The following is a 15,045-nucleotide window of genomic DNA, read 5'->3' on the forward strand; positions in this document are numbered from 1 at the left end:
ATTTGACCATGCTAACGAAACCCACCCTCTGACTGGCCACTGTTCAAACCCTGAAATAACAGCTACAAAGCGCTGATCTTTAAAGGTCTCTCCTAGACATGGGTGAAAACAACATTACTTTTTGCTTTTGAACTCCAGTTGGCTGCTATTCATGCTCCCCAAAAAAAAAGGCTACAAAGTACTTATTTTTAAAGCTCTCTCCCCAATAGAAAGAGTGTAATTATTCTTCTAAAAGGTGAAATAATAGTTAATACAATTAGTATCTCAAAGAGAAATAAAAAAATTAATGCTGGTACTCAGCTCTAAAATTTAAGAGTGGTTGGGACAGGTCATGCCAATATGTGTGGTATTTAGCTTTAGACCTTCCCAGAGAGTTTAATCTCATGATAATGGTTTTCTGTGCTGTGTGTTTTTGTTTTCAGAATGCCATAGACTCATTGTGCCACTCAGTGAGTTGTTGGGAATGAGGGTGTATAACTGAGCTCACAGCTGTCACTTATCCTGCAAATGTGGATGAGTTAGTCAGAAATCAATGAATGAAACAGACTGTATGAACAGAACTGCGGCAACTTCACCCAGTAAAATCAAGGTAATTTCTCCATTGAAATGCAGCATGTGCAGGTTAATAGCCTACAAATTATCAAGAGATATCAAGTTCAATCACTGAAAATATGCTTGACTGTAAAGGAATAACTTCATCAACCTCAATATAGCAGGCACAGCCCAGTGAACTGGTGTAGCATTCTTCCCTGAGGAGCTCCATGCAGTGGTGTTCTGGGGTAGGATGATCGACCTTTACCAAATATAACCTTGTTGTGCAAGGTACAAGACCAACCATAGGAATTTTGTCCCCTTGATGCCCATTGGCTTGATTTTAAACAGGCTCCTCGCTGCTATGCTTTGTCAAAAGCTACCTTAATAATTGTGCTGTCACTCATAGCTAATCACTAGAATTTAGTTCTTTGAACCATGTTGAGCTGTGATGAGGTCTGTTGCTGGCAGCATCCAAACTTTCACTGGGGAATAAATGTTGCCTGGCATTATTGTCACTAACAGCCTTCTGAGGGTAGACAGACAATGCAGTAATCAGTTCCATGGGATTGGTCCTGTTTTGTGTAGATGGGCACGCTGGACAATTGTCTATGTTGTCATCTAGACTGCCAAATGTTTCTTCTGTAAAATCCCCTTCTTTGTATTCTAGCAAAGCGAAAAAAAAAAGCCAGGCTTAGTGGAACACCACAACCAGCCATTTCCCCTTAATGAAATGCCACCTGATTAGGAATTATATCACTGATTCTTCATTGTAGGAGAAAACCCCCTACAACATCTTCACAGTAGTGGTTCAAGATGGAGGCACACTACCACCTTCTTAAGGGAATCTAGGATGAGTAATAACTGTTAGTCTTACCATTGGCATCTGCATCCCGTAAGCGAATAAAGAAAAAAACGACATTATGTTTCAACACTATCCCAAGCCACAGTGCAGATGATTGCATCATTTCCATGTTAATCGATTAATCTTTCTGACTATACTGCTGTAAGTACATCATTCGTAAGCACCTATCCTTCAGTAACTGCATTTTTCTGCAGATATTACCCTACTTTTATTGGTGAATTCACCGTAAATATTGTCACAAATTCTGTTCCTTCAGTAATTTAGATAGACTTCACTTCATGAATAAAATAACTAATACTGTAAAATTGACTAGTTACTATGAGGACAAATACATCCCGTGTAGCCTCATCACTGGTTGTGTTGTTAAAGAAAGTCCTGAATAAAATAAATACGACAAGTTGTCCTTCAGAATTCTTGATGCATCTTTCAATAATTTTTTCATCAGTTATATATCTGAAATAAGCTGTCAGTAATTAAAATCTTTGCATGTATAGTCAGAGGAATAGAAATTTGTCCTGAATCACTTACTCTAAATATGCAACAGCGACAAATGCATGATATTCTCCACTTCTGAAATCTGGTCTCATTGGTGGAATTGAAATCAAATCTTGCATATTATAAAACAATACAGTAATACTGGACATATAAATGTTGAAAGCCATTAAGCAAATGTGTGAAAGTGTGTATTTTCTGGAGTAATTGACTGCAGACATGACACCTTTGGCTAATTTGTGTGGAGAGCAGGAAACATTAGCATAATATTTAATGCAATACCATCACTTTATTCACTCCAACCCCTGCAAAACCTTCATGTTTACTGATAAGTAAATCAACTAAAAGCTGAAGTTTCAAATTCCCAGTTGTTTTCTGATGTTTACAGGATGGAATTAAAAAGGTGGTTAAATGCATAACAGCTTTTTCCTGAGTAAAGATGTCATGGTTTCAAGTATCACTACAGAAACATGAAACTAAATGTTCAGTTGTTATTTCAGTATAAAACAAGTGCTGCATTGTTAACTAAGTTGACTTTCAGATGAGACATTAAATTAACACCCCAAGTAAATGCAAAAGATCACCTGGTACTATTTTGAAGAAGTAATAGCTCATCTGTCCGAGATACTTCTATTATAGGAATAATTTGACAACAGAACTTGGGATGTTTCTTGTCTGACACAGCTCAAATACACAACAGATATTATTCTGAGTTCATGAAGGAAGGCATCTCCTGAATATAACCAAGCAAACTTGCACCTCTTCAACCCCAATGACAGATCATGCACACATCAAAAGAACAGTAAGTCTATTTGTGTATTAAGTCTTAGTTTCTGTGACAGATTGAGTTTTCCAGTCAGTATTACATTGTTACAAAACAGGCACACCACTTGATTCTCTTGTTCTACATGATTACACTATCGCCAGTATGCATGGAGTATATTATGTCCAAGTATATAGATATACATGAATGCTCTCCATGTTTAAAAGTATTCTTCTATATATCTCTTCTGTATTTTTAACAGTGAGGTAGTAGTAACTTTTTTAAAAATATGCACTTTACATGGTTGTAATTAGATTTCTTTCTAAATTTGAAATGAAAATAGAAAATGCTAGAAATACTCAATGAATCAGTCAGCCTCTGTGGAGATAGAATCAGAGCATGTTTCGTGTCAATTTCCTTTCATCCAAACTCATACGCACTGGAAAGACTGCTATCTGAAATGATTGAATTCAGTGTGACATACATACAGCAACCAAAGGGCTAAACTTCAAAGCCAAGCTCCCCAGTAACATGATAGGGAAAAAAAGTCTGTCTTACATCTTAAGGATTTATTTTGAATGAAGGAAATGGAAGCAGATGGTTGAGTTAACAAACACCCAGTGTTCAGTTAATTGGCATTCATGAGAGGAAAGATGGGTAAATTAATGGTAGATATGGTACAATGGAATAGATGGGTCCTCTTAACCAGTCCTTTGAAAGGATGATTTCAGAATCATAAGACAGGGCTTCTGGAAGGCGAGAAGAGAGCATATAAAAGGACTCTCAAAGGTGTCAAAAGTGAAAGCCCAGAAGCAGCCATCACAGAAACTCAGACTTTGACCCAAGTCATTTCACATAGGTAGTCTCTAAGTCCAAGCTGTGAGTCTTATGATTGAGTGAAATAAATTACTAAGCACTAATACAGAATTAGCAGAATCAGCTCCACTAGACTTCAGTTGAACTGCCTTTTGTCTAAAACTTCAATTGCCAGCCAATAGAAGTAAGAGATGCAATAATCCTGAGGGCCTCAATGTGCAAAACAGTGAAAACTGTTCCCTGAGCATTCACTGAAACAGTGAGAGAGACCAAACAAACAGTGGAAGCAGGATGGAAAATTAACACAACAGACAGTTGGATACTAAGGAACACCCTTGCAGAGTTGGCAGAGATGTTCTTCAAAGCAGGCACCCCATCTTCAAAGGTTTCTCCAATATTGAGGTGTCCATATGGTGAATACTCAAAATATTACATGGATTGGAAAAAAAACATAAGTGAATTGCTGCTTCACCTGGAAAGGGTGTTAGGTCTCTAGAAAGTAAGAAGGGAAGAAGTAAAAGAGCAGGTATTGCAACTCCTATGGTTGCGGAGGAAGTAGCCATAATAAATTGACTGGGTGTTGATGGAAACAGAAAAGTCATGAAGGGAATGGTCCCATTTAATTAACTGAACCTAGTATAGTAATAGGCTTTTTCAATCCTGCTAACATCCTGGCAGACTTCAATGTTGACTCAATATTTGGACTGTTTGGTTTGGATTTAAAATCAAATTAGGTTTGTTTCTTTTTGGCAGACTTGTATGAATTTGTTCCTTCACTTTCTCAAGTCCGCATTTGGACCAAATCAAACATACCTTCAGACTTAAGTGAGAGATGTATGAAGTGAACATTTCGATTTTATCTCTCACAGACATTGTTTAACCAACAATGACATATATTTTGTCACTGATTTCAATCTTTTGATTGAGTAATCTTCAATAGTGGCTCCTTTCTTCTACTTGCATTAACTCTACTCTCGTTGGGTGGACTAAGAATATGAATGAGTTCATTTTGTTTGCAAATACATCGTGTTTAATAAATGTCTTAAAATGATTTTTGCTCAATTGCACTTATAGAAACCGAGACACCAACTTTGAACTAGAATCGGGTGTGATCTCGATTTCTCTTTATCAACTCTAAGGCTGGACAAGGACTGCCTCTATACTGCAGCAGGAGAACACTCAAGGAATATTTCATTCTGGTTTTTATGCTGCAACTCTTGTTCCCTTACAGCTTCCTTAACTACCTTGACTGATTGTCCAAACACTCTGTTTGAAGCTGCATGATATGAAGGTGTGGGGACATGTCATTCTGTTTCATAAAATTTTGGAACCAACCACATATCAATCACAACTCCTCTATAAAATGATCTATAACAGTAAATGTTTGACTTCATTTTACGTTGAATGAATACTAAGCATAAAGGGAAAAGTATCCTATTCACCGAGAAGGACTAGTAGGTCATGAAAATGACTGTAAAATGGATTTTTGATTGATTGTACTGAACAGCTTTGGTAAATATTGTATCTGCTTTCGAGTAATTCCAGACCACTGCCCAAGTAGTGTCAATAAACAAAGCATTTTACTATCAATTGCATACTATTTATTCCTGTGAGTTTGTTGTAAAGCTTGGTCAAATTCCTTTCTCTCAAACCAAAATGTCTCACTTCCTTGTGAGAACACTTACTATGATGGTAATGAAGTGTTTTCAATTCCTCAGTAATACACCAGTAAAATTTAGTCCATTCTTTCATCAACTATTCAGAGAGTCTTTTCAACACTAGTTGTTTCTGCATTTTAGAAGCTGTCATTTTAAATTCTCATCGTGTGACTTAAACGTGTCAATTGTACTTTCACTTACAACTTCAGAATTCCTTTTCTGTAACTACAACAGTGCATTTGCAAGGATGTTTGGTTTGAAATTTCTGCACCTGATGGTGACAATATATGATAACAGGACGATTGCTCATTATTGCTCCGAGAAGATATTGCTAAAGTGGTGGATGGCTAGTCACTAATGCAAAGGAACTGTCCAGTAAAATGAGAAGGAATTTGTTGATTTCAAACATTGTTCTCAGTGTTTCTTGGGAGTGCTAGAAATTAAAGCAACAGATGTTTTGTGCCAATATTCGATCACCTGACTTTGTGTGGGACCAACATCATACATCATGTATCAATTGCAAATTGTGCATAGCATTATAATCAACAGGGAGAGTCTCACTTGTTAATCCTTTATGTTTAACCAATCCTTTAACCAATTTTCCCTGGGATTAATAAAATATGACTATGACTATGGCTATTATCCTATCCACTTTTCGGTGTATGGACTCCGAGTCAATGAATTGGACTTTGCCATGGCTCTCTCACAAGGGACTATTAACACACTAACTTTTTGTAATGAACAAAATGTTCTAGCCTGCTTGAATACCACTTCTATCAATATGGTAATTTTGAATGTCAGATATTATGTATTCAACAGCTTTGACTGAATTTGTTCATCTATTCGTCCACACACTAATTCATTGCTCAAGCGTCAGTCTGAAAAGGCCCATAATTGCAATGGGAAGATAACTGTTTTTAATGAACTAATGTCTTTGCTAATTGTCTCACTCTGTTTCTGGCTCCTTGTCCCAAAGGTATAGCTCTATCTAACAATTTCTGCACAGCATTGCTAAAGAAGGATGTCCTCTGATTTGCATAGGACAAAAGGATTCAGTGTGCCTTTGCTTTGAAGTGTCTGGTCCAATCTCTATAAGTATACTGCTTTTTATGTTTGCATATCATTTTGTTTTGTTCTCTCATAATAAATATCATCTTTTTCATTAATTTCTATGACAGGGAAGTAAATTGCATGGTTGCATAGTGTTTATATCACCATATTAATAGTACAGAATCAATGGTTGAAAACCCTTATGAGCACACAGTGCCAGCAACATTGATCATGAACTACGACAATATTGTAGAAGCCCCAGCTGGTTCACTTATGTTCTTGAAATGCACATTTGATCCAGTAAGATGGTGGCGTGTTCAGACACAGTGACATCTCAGGGGCCAACCAAAGGTGGCTTTGTCCTTTTTGAGACTGCAGACAATGTTGGATATTAAGAGCTTCAGGTATTGCAGATCTACCCCATCAGTGAGCTGCTCTTTGGTGGAGGAACCGGACTTGGTGCAGATCGCATTACTGCATGCTGCAGAAAGGCATTGGAGTCGATGTGCAAAGTCAGCGTGCAGTCTAAAAGCAAGTAATTGTTTTGGATGTTTCTCTTGCAATCACAAGATCCTGCTGGACATTGATCATGTAAAATGCTGCAAGTGCATTTCCCTTGTTTATTGGTGAGACAGAAGGTTGGGGGGCATGTGTGGCCTTGGTTGTAGTGAGGACTAGACCTTAAGCCAAGGGCTGGCCTGTTGCAGCAGTTCAGGAGTGGAGACACCGGAGGCGGTGTAACATGGTGTCCATGTTGGAAGCTGGCCCCTCCTGTTAGTGCTGCCCTTCAGTGCTCGATCAGTGGAATGACAAGCTGGGTTGCGTGCGTGCGTCCATGCATTCATCTGTGGGGAACTGAGAATTGCTTGTCTTGCAGACAACACCCTTGCACCATCAATTTACAGGACATGTCGCTCAAGAACTTATACCATATATATGTATTGTTTTTTTTTGTGTGACTGCATGTTTACTTGCTATCTTATATGTGCCTTGATCTGTGTATGACTGTTACTGTATTTTCCACTTCGGCTCCAGTGGAACGCTGTTTCGTTTGGCTTTATTCGCGGTTAGTCGTGTTATGGTTGAATGCTAATTAAACTTGAACTTGATCTGCTGTAAGTAATTCCAAAGAGACAGCAATGGGCTTGACCCTTAACTGCTTTGTGGAAATGCCCACTTAATACAGGGATGTGCACTAACTGCTGGTACTGCATGCAAGGACCACATCTCCAGAATGCACTGAAATTATAACCATCCTAACTATTTATGAATGAAAATTCAATGCTAAAGAGGAACTATTTTTAATGTAGCACATCCATTTCCAAATCTTGAGCCTTTTCAAGCGGGGGATCTGCATAGGGTATTTATGTTATATGAGCAGCAATGTCCGATTTAATTTGTATGATGGATCATTTTAGTGACCTTTCTTATAGTGTCAAAATTTGTAATATAGTGAAGCTGTAGTGATGCAGAAACTAAACGAATGAATGTCTGACCCCTGACTGTCATTTCAATAAAGGTTCTATCATTCAAATGATGCAGAGTATCCGTAACATGGGAATGTGAAAATCAGTACAATGATAATCCAAGGCATCTATTTACACAGTATATGCAGCCAATGTTCTATATTCAAAAACAAAGCATTTTAGTGTTATTATTTTACAGGTGCATTATAAAACAGAAATTAAACTACACCACATTAGGAGAAATGATCAAAAGCCCATCAAGCAGATTGTTTTTGGGGAGCAGCTTAAAAGAGGAGACAAAAAGATTCAGGAAGGAAAAGCTCAGCTGCCAAAGGCAGTGTACTCAAATTCAGGGATGATAAAGACATCAGGGTCAGATATCTCAAAAGATCTGTGAGGCAGGAGGAAATAGAAAGAGACAAGCTGATGGAGGGGTGTGAAAAGACTGGAGGAGGATTTTCAAATTAAGGCTTTCTAATGGAAATCCAAAAGGACCTTCTTTGTTATGCATTCTACTTAACAGAGGAGAAAAGCATGATTTGTATTCCTGTTTTTGAATGAAATCCATTGTTCTATTCAGCCTATGCAGTATTCTTGAAAAAGTGTAGGTACTTGTAATATGTGAAACAAAGCATGCAAGCTCCCATAAAGCACAATACAATAATAATCAGGTAATCTATTGCTGCATGGCTAAATATTAGCGTGAACACCAGAGATAACTCCTCTGAGATGGCCTTACAGAATCTTCCATATCTATCTGAGTGAGTGGGTGGGGGTTTGGTCTCACGTTATATCCAAAATACACCACCACCCAACATTCCGAGTCACCAGAATGACACTTGCACCTCAACCTTTCAACACAGACTCAAGAGTACAGCCACTGAGTCATAACCAGTGACAGGAAAATGATAGTTCTCTTACCTTCGGATCATGAATTCCTGAAAGCTCTTCATAAGTTTTCTCCCCTACCATCACAGCAGCAAGATTAGCTGTATATGTCGATAAACAGAACAAGCAGAATATAGCCCACAGGTTCATGAGAAACCTTCCTGTCCAGCACTTGGGGGTTTTGATGGCTGCTGTCCTGCCAAACAAAATAGCATAGCAGACGTTGAGGGCTGAAGAGAAGGAGAACACCTTGTTTCTATTTCTCCCTTTAGGAGTCATTCCAAAAGGACTCTTCCATTCGTAGAGTGTGAGGAATAAAGCGGTTACGTGGAGAGCCACGAAGATCCCCACCCACATGGACCAGTGCAGCGGCCACATGAAAGCTCCGATGGGGGCGGCCGTGTCTCTTGATCGCACCAAGATACCCAGGCTGGTGGAGAAGAAGGGGCTGGTAAAGTCGATCACTTTGCTTCTGGCTGAGTTGATGCTGAAGGAGGTGACAGCTAGGTGCGCGGCATTGCTGAGCAGATCACCGACCAAGCCTGTCCAGTGGCCGTTCTTCCAGCCACCGTACTTCCCATCACCGACAATGTACAGGTCAAAGTCAAAGTTCATATCCTCTGCCAGTTTCTCCAGGAGGTCAATGCAGTAACCATAGCAGCACTTCTTGTACTCCATAGGCACGGAATCATTGCCTGACTTTAAGTTCTCAAAGAGGCTCTCGATGACAGCGCTGTCATTTGTGAGGGCGTCCAGGCAGAGCTGACCAGCAGGACAATGGCCATCATCGTCCACGCTCCGAGTGAATACAAAAGGGTGTTCAATGAGTGTCACTACTCTCAAGTGCAGCCGAGATGTGCCACTGCCGTTCTTTTGCTTCAGGATCTTGTTGGGCCAGATCCCATGGTCCATGACAATTTTTCCCTCGTGCCATCTCCCGAGGCGAGTCCACATGGGCTTGCCAATAGGATCAAGCTGTAGGTTCCAGATGTAGTAATGACTGTCTGAAGTGATAACAGATGGGTCTGTTACTTTAATATAACCTGTTACACCATCGAAGCTTGTGTTTGCTAAAAATCTGAGGGCAGGAAGAAATAACATTTGGTTTAGTTTCTACTTTTTGAAAATAGGACTGCAAAATCTTCTGAATCCAATCACAAAATAAATTGAATAGACCTCAGTAATAACTACTGCTGAACAAGTAATGTCAGTTGCTATTGAATCATATACATCTGACTATGTTGGGGGGTGGGGGTGCAAATTGAGATATGTACTGTGACTAGTTAATGATTTTCTTTAAAGTTTTATTTATAGACTTTGGCCCATAAGCTATGGAAACATTTAAATAGAAGCACACGGTCAAAACATTTTCTTGGAGAATAAAAGAAATACAATATTTACACCCAGTAACTGTTTGGCAGAAGAAAGATGGAAGGTTGTGAAGTTAGGAGGTGTAGCCATCAATCTACTTCCTGTCATATTCCACTCTTTGTCTCTGCCTCTCTCTCAAAATGGGCCATGTGCTGTGTTTAATTCCAGTGTCAATATTGTGCATTGATTTCATTCGGAGAAAGAACAATTAGAATGCAAGATTATCTGACCCTCCATGGCATGAATGAAATCACTCCATTAATATTGCCATCTGATTATAATTAATAACAATGTTTTAAGTACACTATTGAAGGTCATAGTGGAATTGGCTCCTTAATTGATTCAATGCATTCTTCCAGTAAGAAACATCAGAACACAGTCAGTGCAAACTGAGAATGGCATTCAGCCATGCAGTGGAAATGTGAAAGCAATAAAAAGTTAGTCAATCAGATTTGGGGAAGTGGGAAAAGTTTACAGAAAAAACTGATTCACTAGAACAGCATCAAGACTTCAGCTACTTAAACATACTACAGCTATAATAGAGCTGTTTAAAATCTTGCAGGCCTTGAAGGGACTAAGCAAGGAGAAATAGTCTCCAGCTGCAGAACAGCTGGTAACAAGCACTAGAACCACAGGGAAAATAAGGAGAATCTATTTCGTGCTGTGAATTGTTTGGATATACTGGGAGGCTTGATGGGGAGCATATTCAATGCTGCCTTTCAAAGGGGAACTAGTACATTGCTTTAAACTGAGAAAACCTGCTGGGTCATTGCAGGCAACATGGAAACACCACCACCTGAAGATTCCCCTTCAAATTGTGCACTATCTTGAAGTGAAAATACATTATTGGTCCTTCATTGTCACTCAGTCACCCTGGAATTCCCTAATAAACAGCACTGAAGGAGGTACTTTAGCAAATGGACTGTGGCATTTCTAGAAGGTGACTCACTACTAACTTCTAAAGGGAAATTAGGGATGGGCAATAGATGCTGGTCTTGTGGTAATTCTCATATCCTGAGAAATGATTGAAGAAAGGAACAAAGCTGTTGTATTGATGGAAGAGTGTTTGCTTTAGCCATAAACAGGCATGATGGAGTCCTTCTGTGGTGCACCATGCTATGAAAATGCACTTTCTATTTATGGCCCGATGATAATTATTGGCACTGTTTTAAATATATTCTCCAAGGTTATTATCTAATTGTCTAGATGATTTCCACACCTCCCATGTCTTCCTTCTGCTATGGACCACACACAGGGAGCCTTCAAACAGACAAACAGAAGCTACAGGGTATACTGCAAGTCTTGAATAATGGAATAAATCCTGAAACATGCAGATGCAATTACTCCTGGAGGTAGAGAACTTTGTGAATGCTCAATTGTAAGATGACAACGAAAATCGTTACTGGATTGTCACATCATTTGAACTGTTCCAACAATTCAGGTTCATTTCATATCTTTTAACAATTTCAGGTTTTAAATTACTACAACTTATCAAACTGTCATTTGAGAGACACAAGGTAATATTTTCTCCCTATGGATTTCCTATTTACTGCACCCTGCATTGGTACAAGTAAGTTTTCATGCTGAATGAAGTATTTACCTTAGGCAGAAGAACACTAACATTGACAGTTGCTCCTTACATCTCCTATAATTCTATTCACACTGTCTGCACTACTTTCACATATTACAGGCATTTTTGAACACTGCACAAATGGATACAGAGGAATTTATAGCAGACCGTCTGATACTGACTCCTTTTCAGCTTATCTTTGAACTGATAACTAGCATATTTCCTTCTGTTCAGTTGTGCTCAATCAAAATCATAATCTGCTTACACAAAGGAAGTTAAACAGTTCAGCTGCTCTTGTACAGAAATGGACATTTTTGAAATCTTAAGGAAATATAGATTATGCTAATTTCATCTATCTCTTAGGAATTCACAATGACCTTTTCTTTAAATATATAACATGATTTTTATCGCATTATGCCTTATGCAAAGTGGAATACGGTAACAGTTATTACATGAATATGCCACATGTATTATCCAGCATCCTAGTAATTATATGTAAATTTTAAATCTAAAGAAATAAGCCTACTAATTTCTAAATATTGGAAGTTATCACTGAGAAACTGGAAGTATGTTCCTGTGCTGAAACTCAAAACATCAATGTCCAAAACTCAAAGGTGATAAAATTGTAGAAATAGATGTTTAGTTTGATCAACTGTCCCCTTAAGGCAAGGCTCTTATTAAAGATATTTCTGAAGGTTAAACTCTCAATGAATTCCTCAGCTCATGTTGTAATCTAAGAGACTTTTATCTTAATTTGTATTGAATGGTCAAAATGTGTAGATGTTTATCTTTAGATGGATTACTGTCACTCAGTCAGCTGTCCTGGTGAGATATTTTACTTCAGTATCGAGTAACTGCAAGCAAACAGATTTCAGAGGCAATACCAAGGTGTGGCTTATGTCATCATTTCAACAAAATGAGATCCTGAAAGCCTATTGAAAGACAAACATCATTAGTGTTTGCATTACACATCACTTTTTGCTCCTCTTCCACATTATATAAATTTGAGTTGGAGAAAGCTGATGAAAAAAGAAAATAAATAGGGAGGAAATTACAAGGAATGGGTGGGCGGGGGAAGTAGATTTAATATTTCAAAGTTGAAATCTTCAAAGTAAATTTGCTATCAAAATACATATATTTCACCTTATACAACCCTGAGATTCAATCACAGTAAATATTAGAAACACAGTAGAATCAATGAAAGACCACATTTAACAGGACAGCCAAATAACCAATGTGCAAAAGACAACAAGCTGTGCAAATAGGAAAAAAATAGTGAGAATGATGAATAACCAATAAATATCAAGAACATGATACGAAGAGTCCTTCAAAGTGAGTCCATAGATTGTGGGAACAGTTTCATGATGGGGTGTATGTAGTTGAGTCCCCTGTGGTTCAAGTCTCTGATGGCTGAAGGGTAATGCCTGTTTCTGAACCTGACTGTGTGTGTCCTGAAGATCCTGTACCTTCTTTCTGATGGCAGCAGCGAGAAGGGAGCATGGCTTGGATAGTGGGGGTTCTTGATGATGGATGCTGCTTTCCTGTGACAACGCTCTGTGTAGATGTGCTCAATGATGGGAAGGTCTTTACGCCTCATGGACTGGGCTGTATCCATTATTTTTTTCAAGTTAATATAAGTAACCCGTAATTACTGAAGGAAATTAACTAGCTTAGAATTAGGGTCAACGACGAATGATCAGAGGTTATCTTCAATTACATATCCACTTGCTTGCAACTTGCAGGATTTTTGCACAACCCGTGGTAATGAGGAAGCTACCATCACCAGGGGGAACATGAATGTGAATATGAAGAGGACAAGCTGCAGAAGGGCTCCTCAACCAATCAAATTGGAAAATTCTTGAGACATAAACCAGGTAATGTAACTTGGAATATTTATATAGGCATCCGTTAGTCTCGTGAGACCATGGATTTGCACCTTGGAAGGTTTCCAGGGTGCAGGCTTGAGCAAGCTTGCAAGTTTCCTATTGCCCATGCTGCAAATCTCCCCTCTCCACGCCACTGACTTTGTCCAAGGGAAGGGCACTAGGGCCGATACAGCTTGGTACCGGTGTCATCGCAGAGCAATGTGTGGTTAAGTGCCTTGCTCAAGGACACAACACGCTGCCTCAGCTGAGGCTCGAACTAGCGACTTAGAATATTTAATGCATAGAAAATAAGAGATTTGAAGTAACCAAAAGAATTGACTTAGCATTTCCAAGAATAATAAAAACATGCTGAAATTAAGTTTTATATCAATGAACATAAGTTTTTAAATCCAAAGATGCTGTTTGGCAGTAAACCTTATCAATCTATTATAATTGAATGCATTGGGTCTAAATTTCTTCCAGCACATTTTGTTGGTATTTAATGGATAAGTAAAGTCAGAGATTCAAACAGCATGGAAATGGGCCTTTTGCCCAATTGGTCAGTGCTGACTATGATTCCATCTAAGCTTGTCCCAGTTGCCTGTGTTTGGCCCATATCCATTTAAAGTTTTCCTATCCATGTACTTTTGAATGTTGTTAATATACTTGCCTCGACCATTTCCTTTGGCAGCTCATTCCATACACTGGCCACCCTCTGAGTGAAAAAGTTATCCCTCAGGTTCCTATTAAATCTCTGCCCCCTCACCTTCAACCTATGCCCTCTAGTTTTTGATTTCTCAACACTGGGGAAAAGGTTGTGTGCATTTACATGATCTATGCCTCTCCTGAACTTGCACACCTCTATGTACTACAATTCCGCAGAGTAGAATATCTTGTAATATTGAATATTCTGGTGATAAAGCTGTGCACTGAAGTTCAGTAAGTACCAGGGTAACTCAGCAAGCATTTTTCCTGAGTTCTATACTTAATTCTGATTGGTTCCTTAAGGTTGTCATAGCCAGGGGAGGTAAACTACCTATAAAATGCTCCCAATGGCTTTGACTTCCCTTGTCAGCCATGGTTGTACTATTTTACCATTTGGGTATTTCTTCATTTTTGTTTTACATATGTCCTGCATCTTCCTCATTTTTCCTAGAAATGCATGCCATTGCTGCTCTGCTGACATTCCTGCCAGCAGGTCCTGCTATTTATTTTGCCCAACTCCTCTCTGATGCCACTGTAATTTCTCTTACTCCACTGAAATACTGCTACATCAGACTTTTCTTTCTCTCTATCAAATTTCAAGTTCAACTCAGTCATATTGTGATCACTGGTTCCTAAGGGTTAAGCTCCTTAATCATCTCTGGTTCATTACATAACACCCAATCCAGTACAGCTGATCCCCTAGTAGGCTCAATGACAAACTGCTCTAAAAAGCTATCTCTTAGGCATTCAACAAACTCACTCTCTTGAGATCCATTACCAACCTGATTTTCCCAATTGACCTGCATGTTAAAATTTCCCATAACTGCCATAATATTGCCCTTTTGACTCACCTTTTCTATTGCCTGTTGTAACCTGGGGTCCACCTTCGAGCCACTGTTGGGAGGCCTGTGTATAACTGCCATCAACGTCCTTTTACCCTTGCAGTTTCCTAACTCAACCCACAAGGATTCAACATCTTCTGATCCTACGTCACATCTTTCTACT

At 38.8% G+C, this 15,045-nt stretch overlaps 1 protein-coding gene across 1 annotated transcript in view; it reads right to left on the reverse strand.

Annotated features, from left to right (window-relative positions):
• grin3a (glutamate receptor, ionotropic, N-methyl-D-aspartate 3A) overlaps positions 1-15,045 on the reverse strand; it is a 210,398-nt gene that overhangs the window by 83,821 nt on the left and 111,532 nt on the right. The window contains exon 3 of the mRNA XM_072259455.1: positions 8,563-9,607. Within this exon, the coding sequence (XP_072115556.1) occupies positions 8,563-9,607 (1,045 nt within the window). The remainder of the gene's footprint in view (positions 1-8,562; positions 9,608-15,045) is intronic.

This window comes from Mobula birostris, chromosome 5 (assembly GCF_030028105.1).
Source record: "Mobula birostris isolate sMobBir1 chromosome 5, sMobBir1.hap1, whole genome shotgun sequence".
NCBI lineage: Eukaryota > Metazoa > Chordata > Chondrichthyes > Myliobatiformes > Myliobatidae > Mobula > Mobula birostris.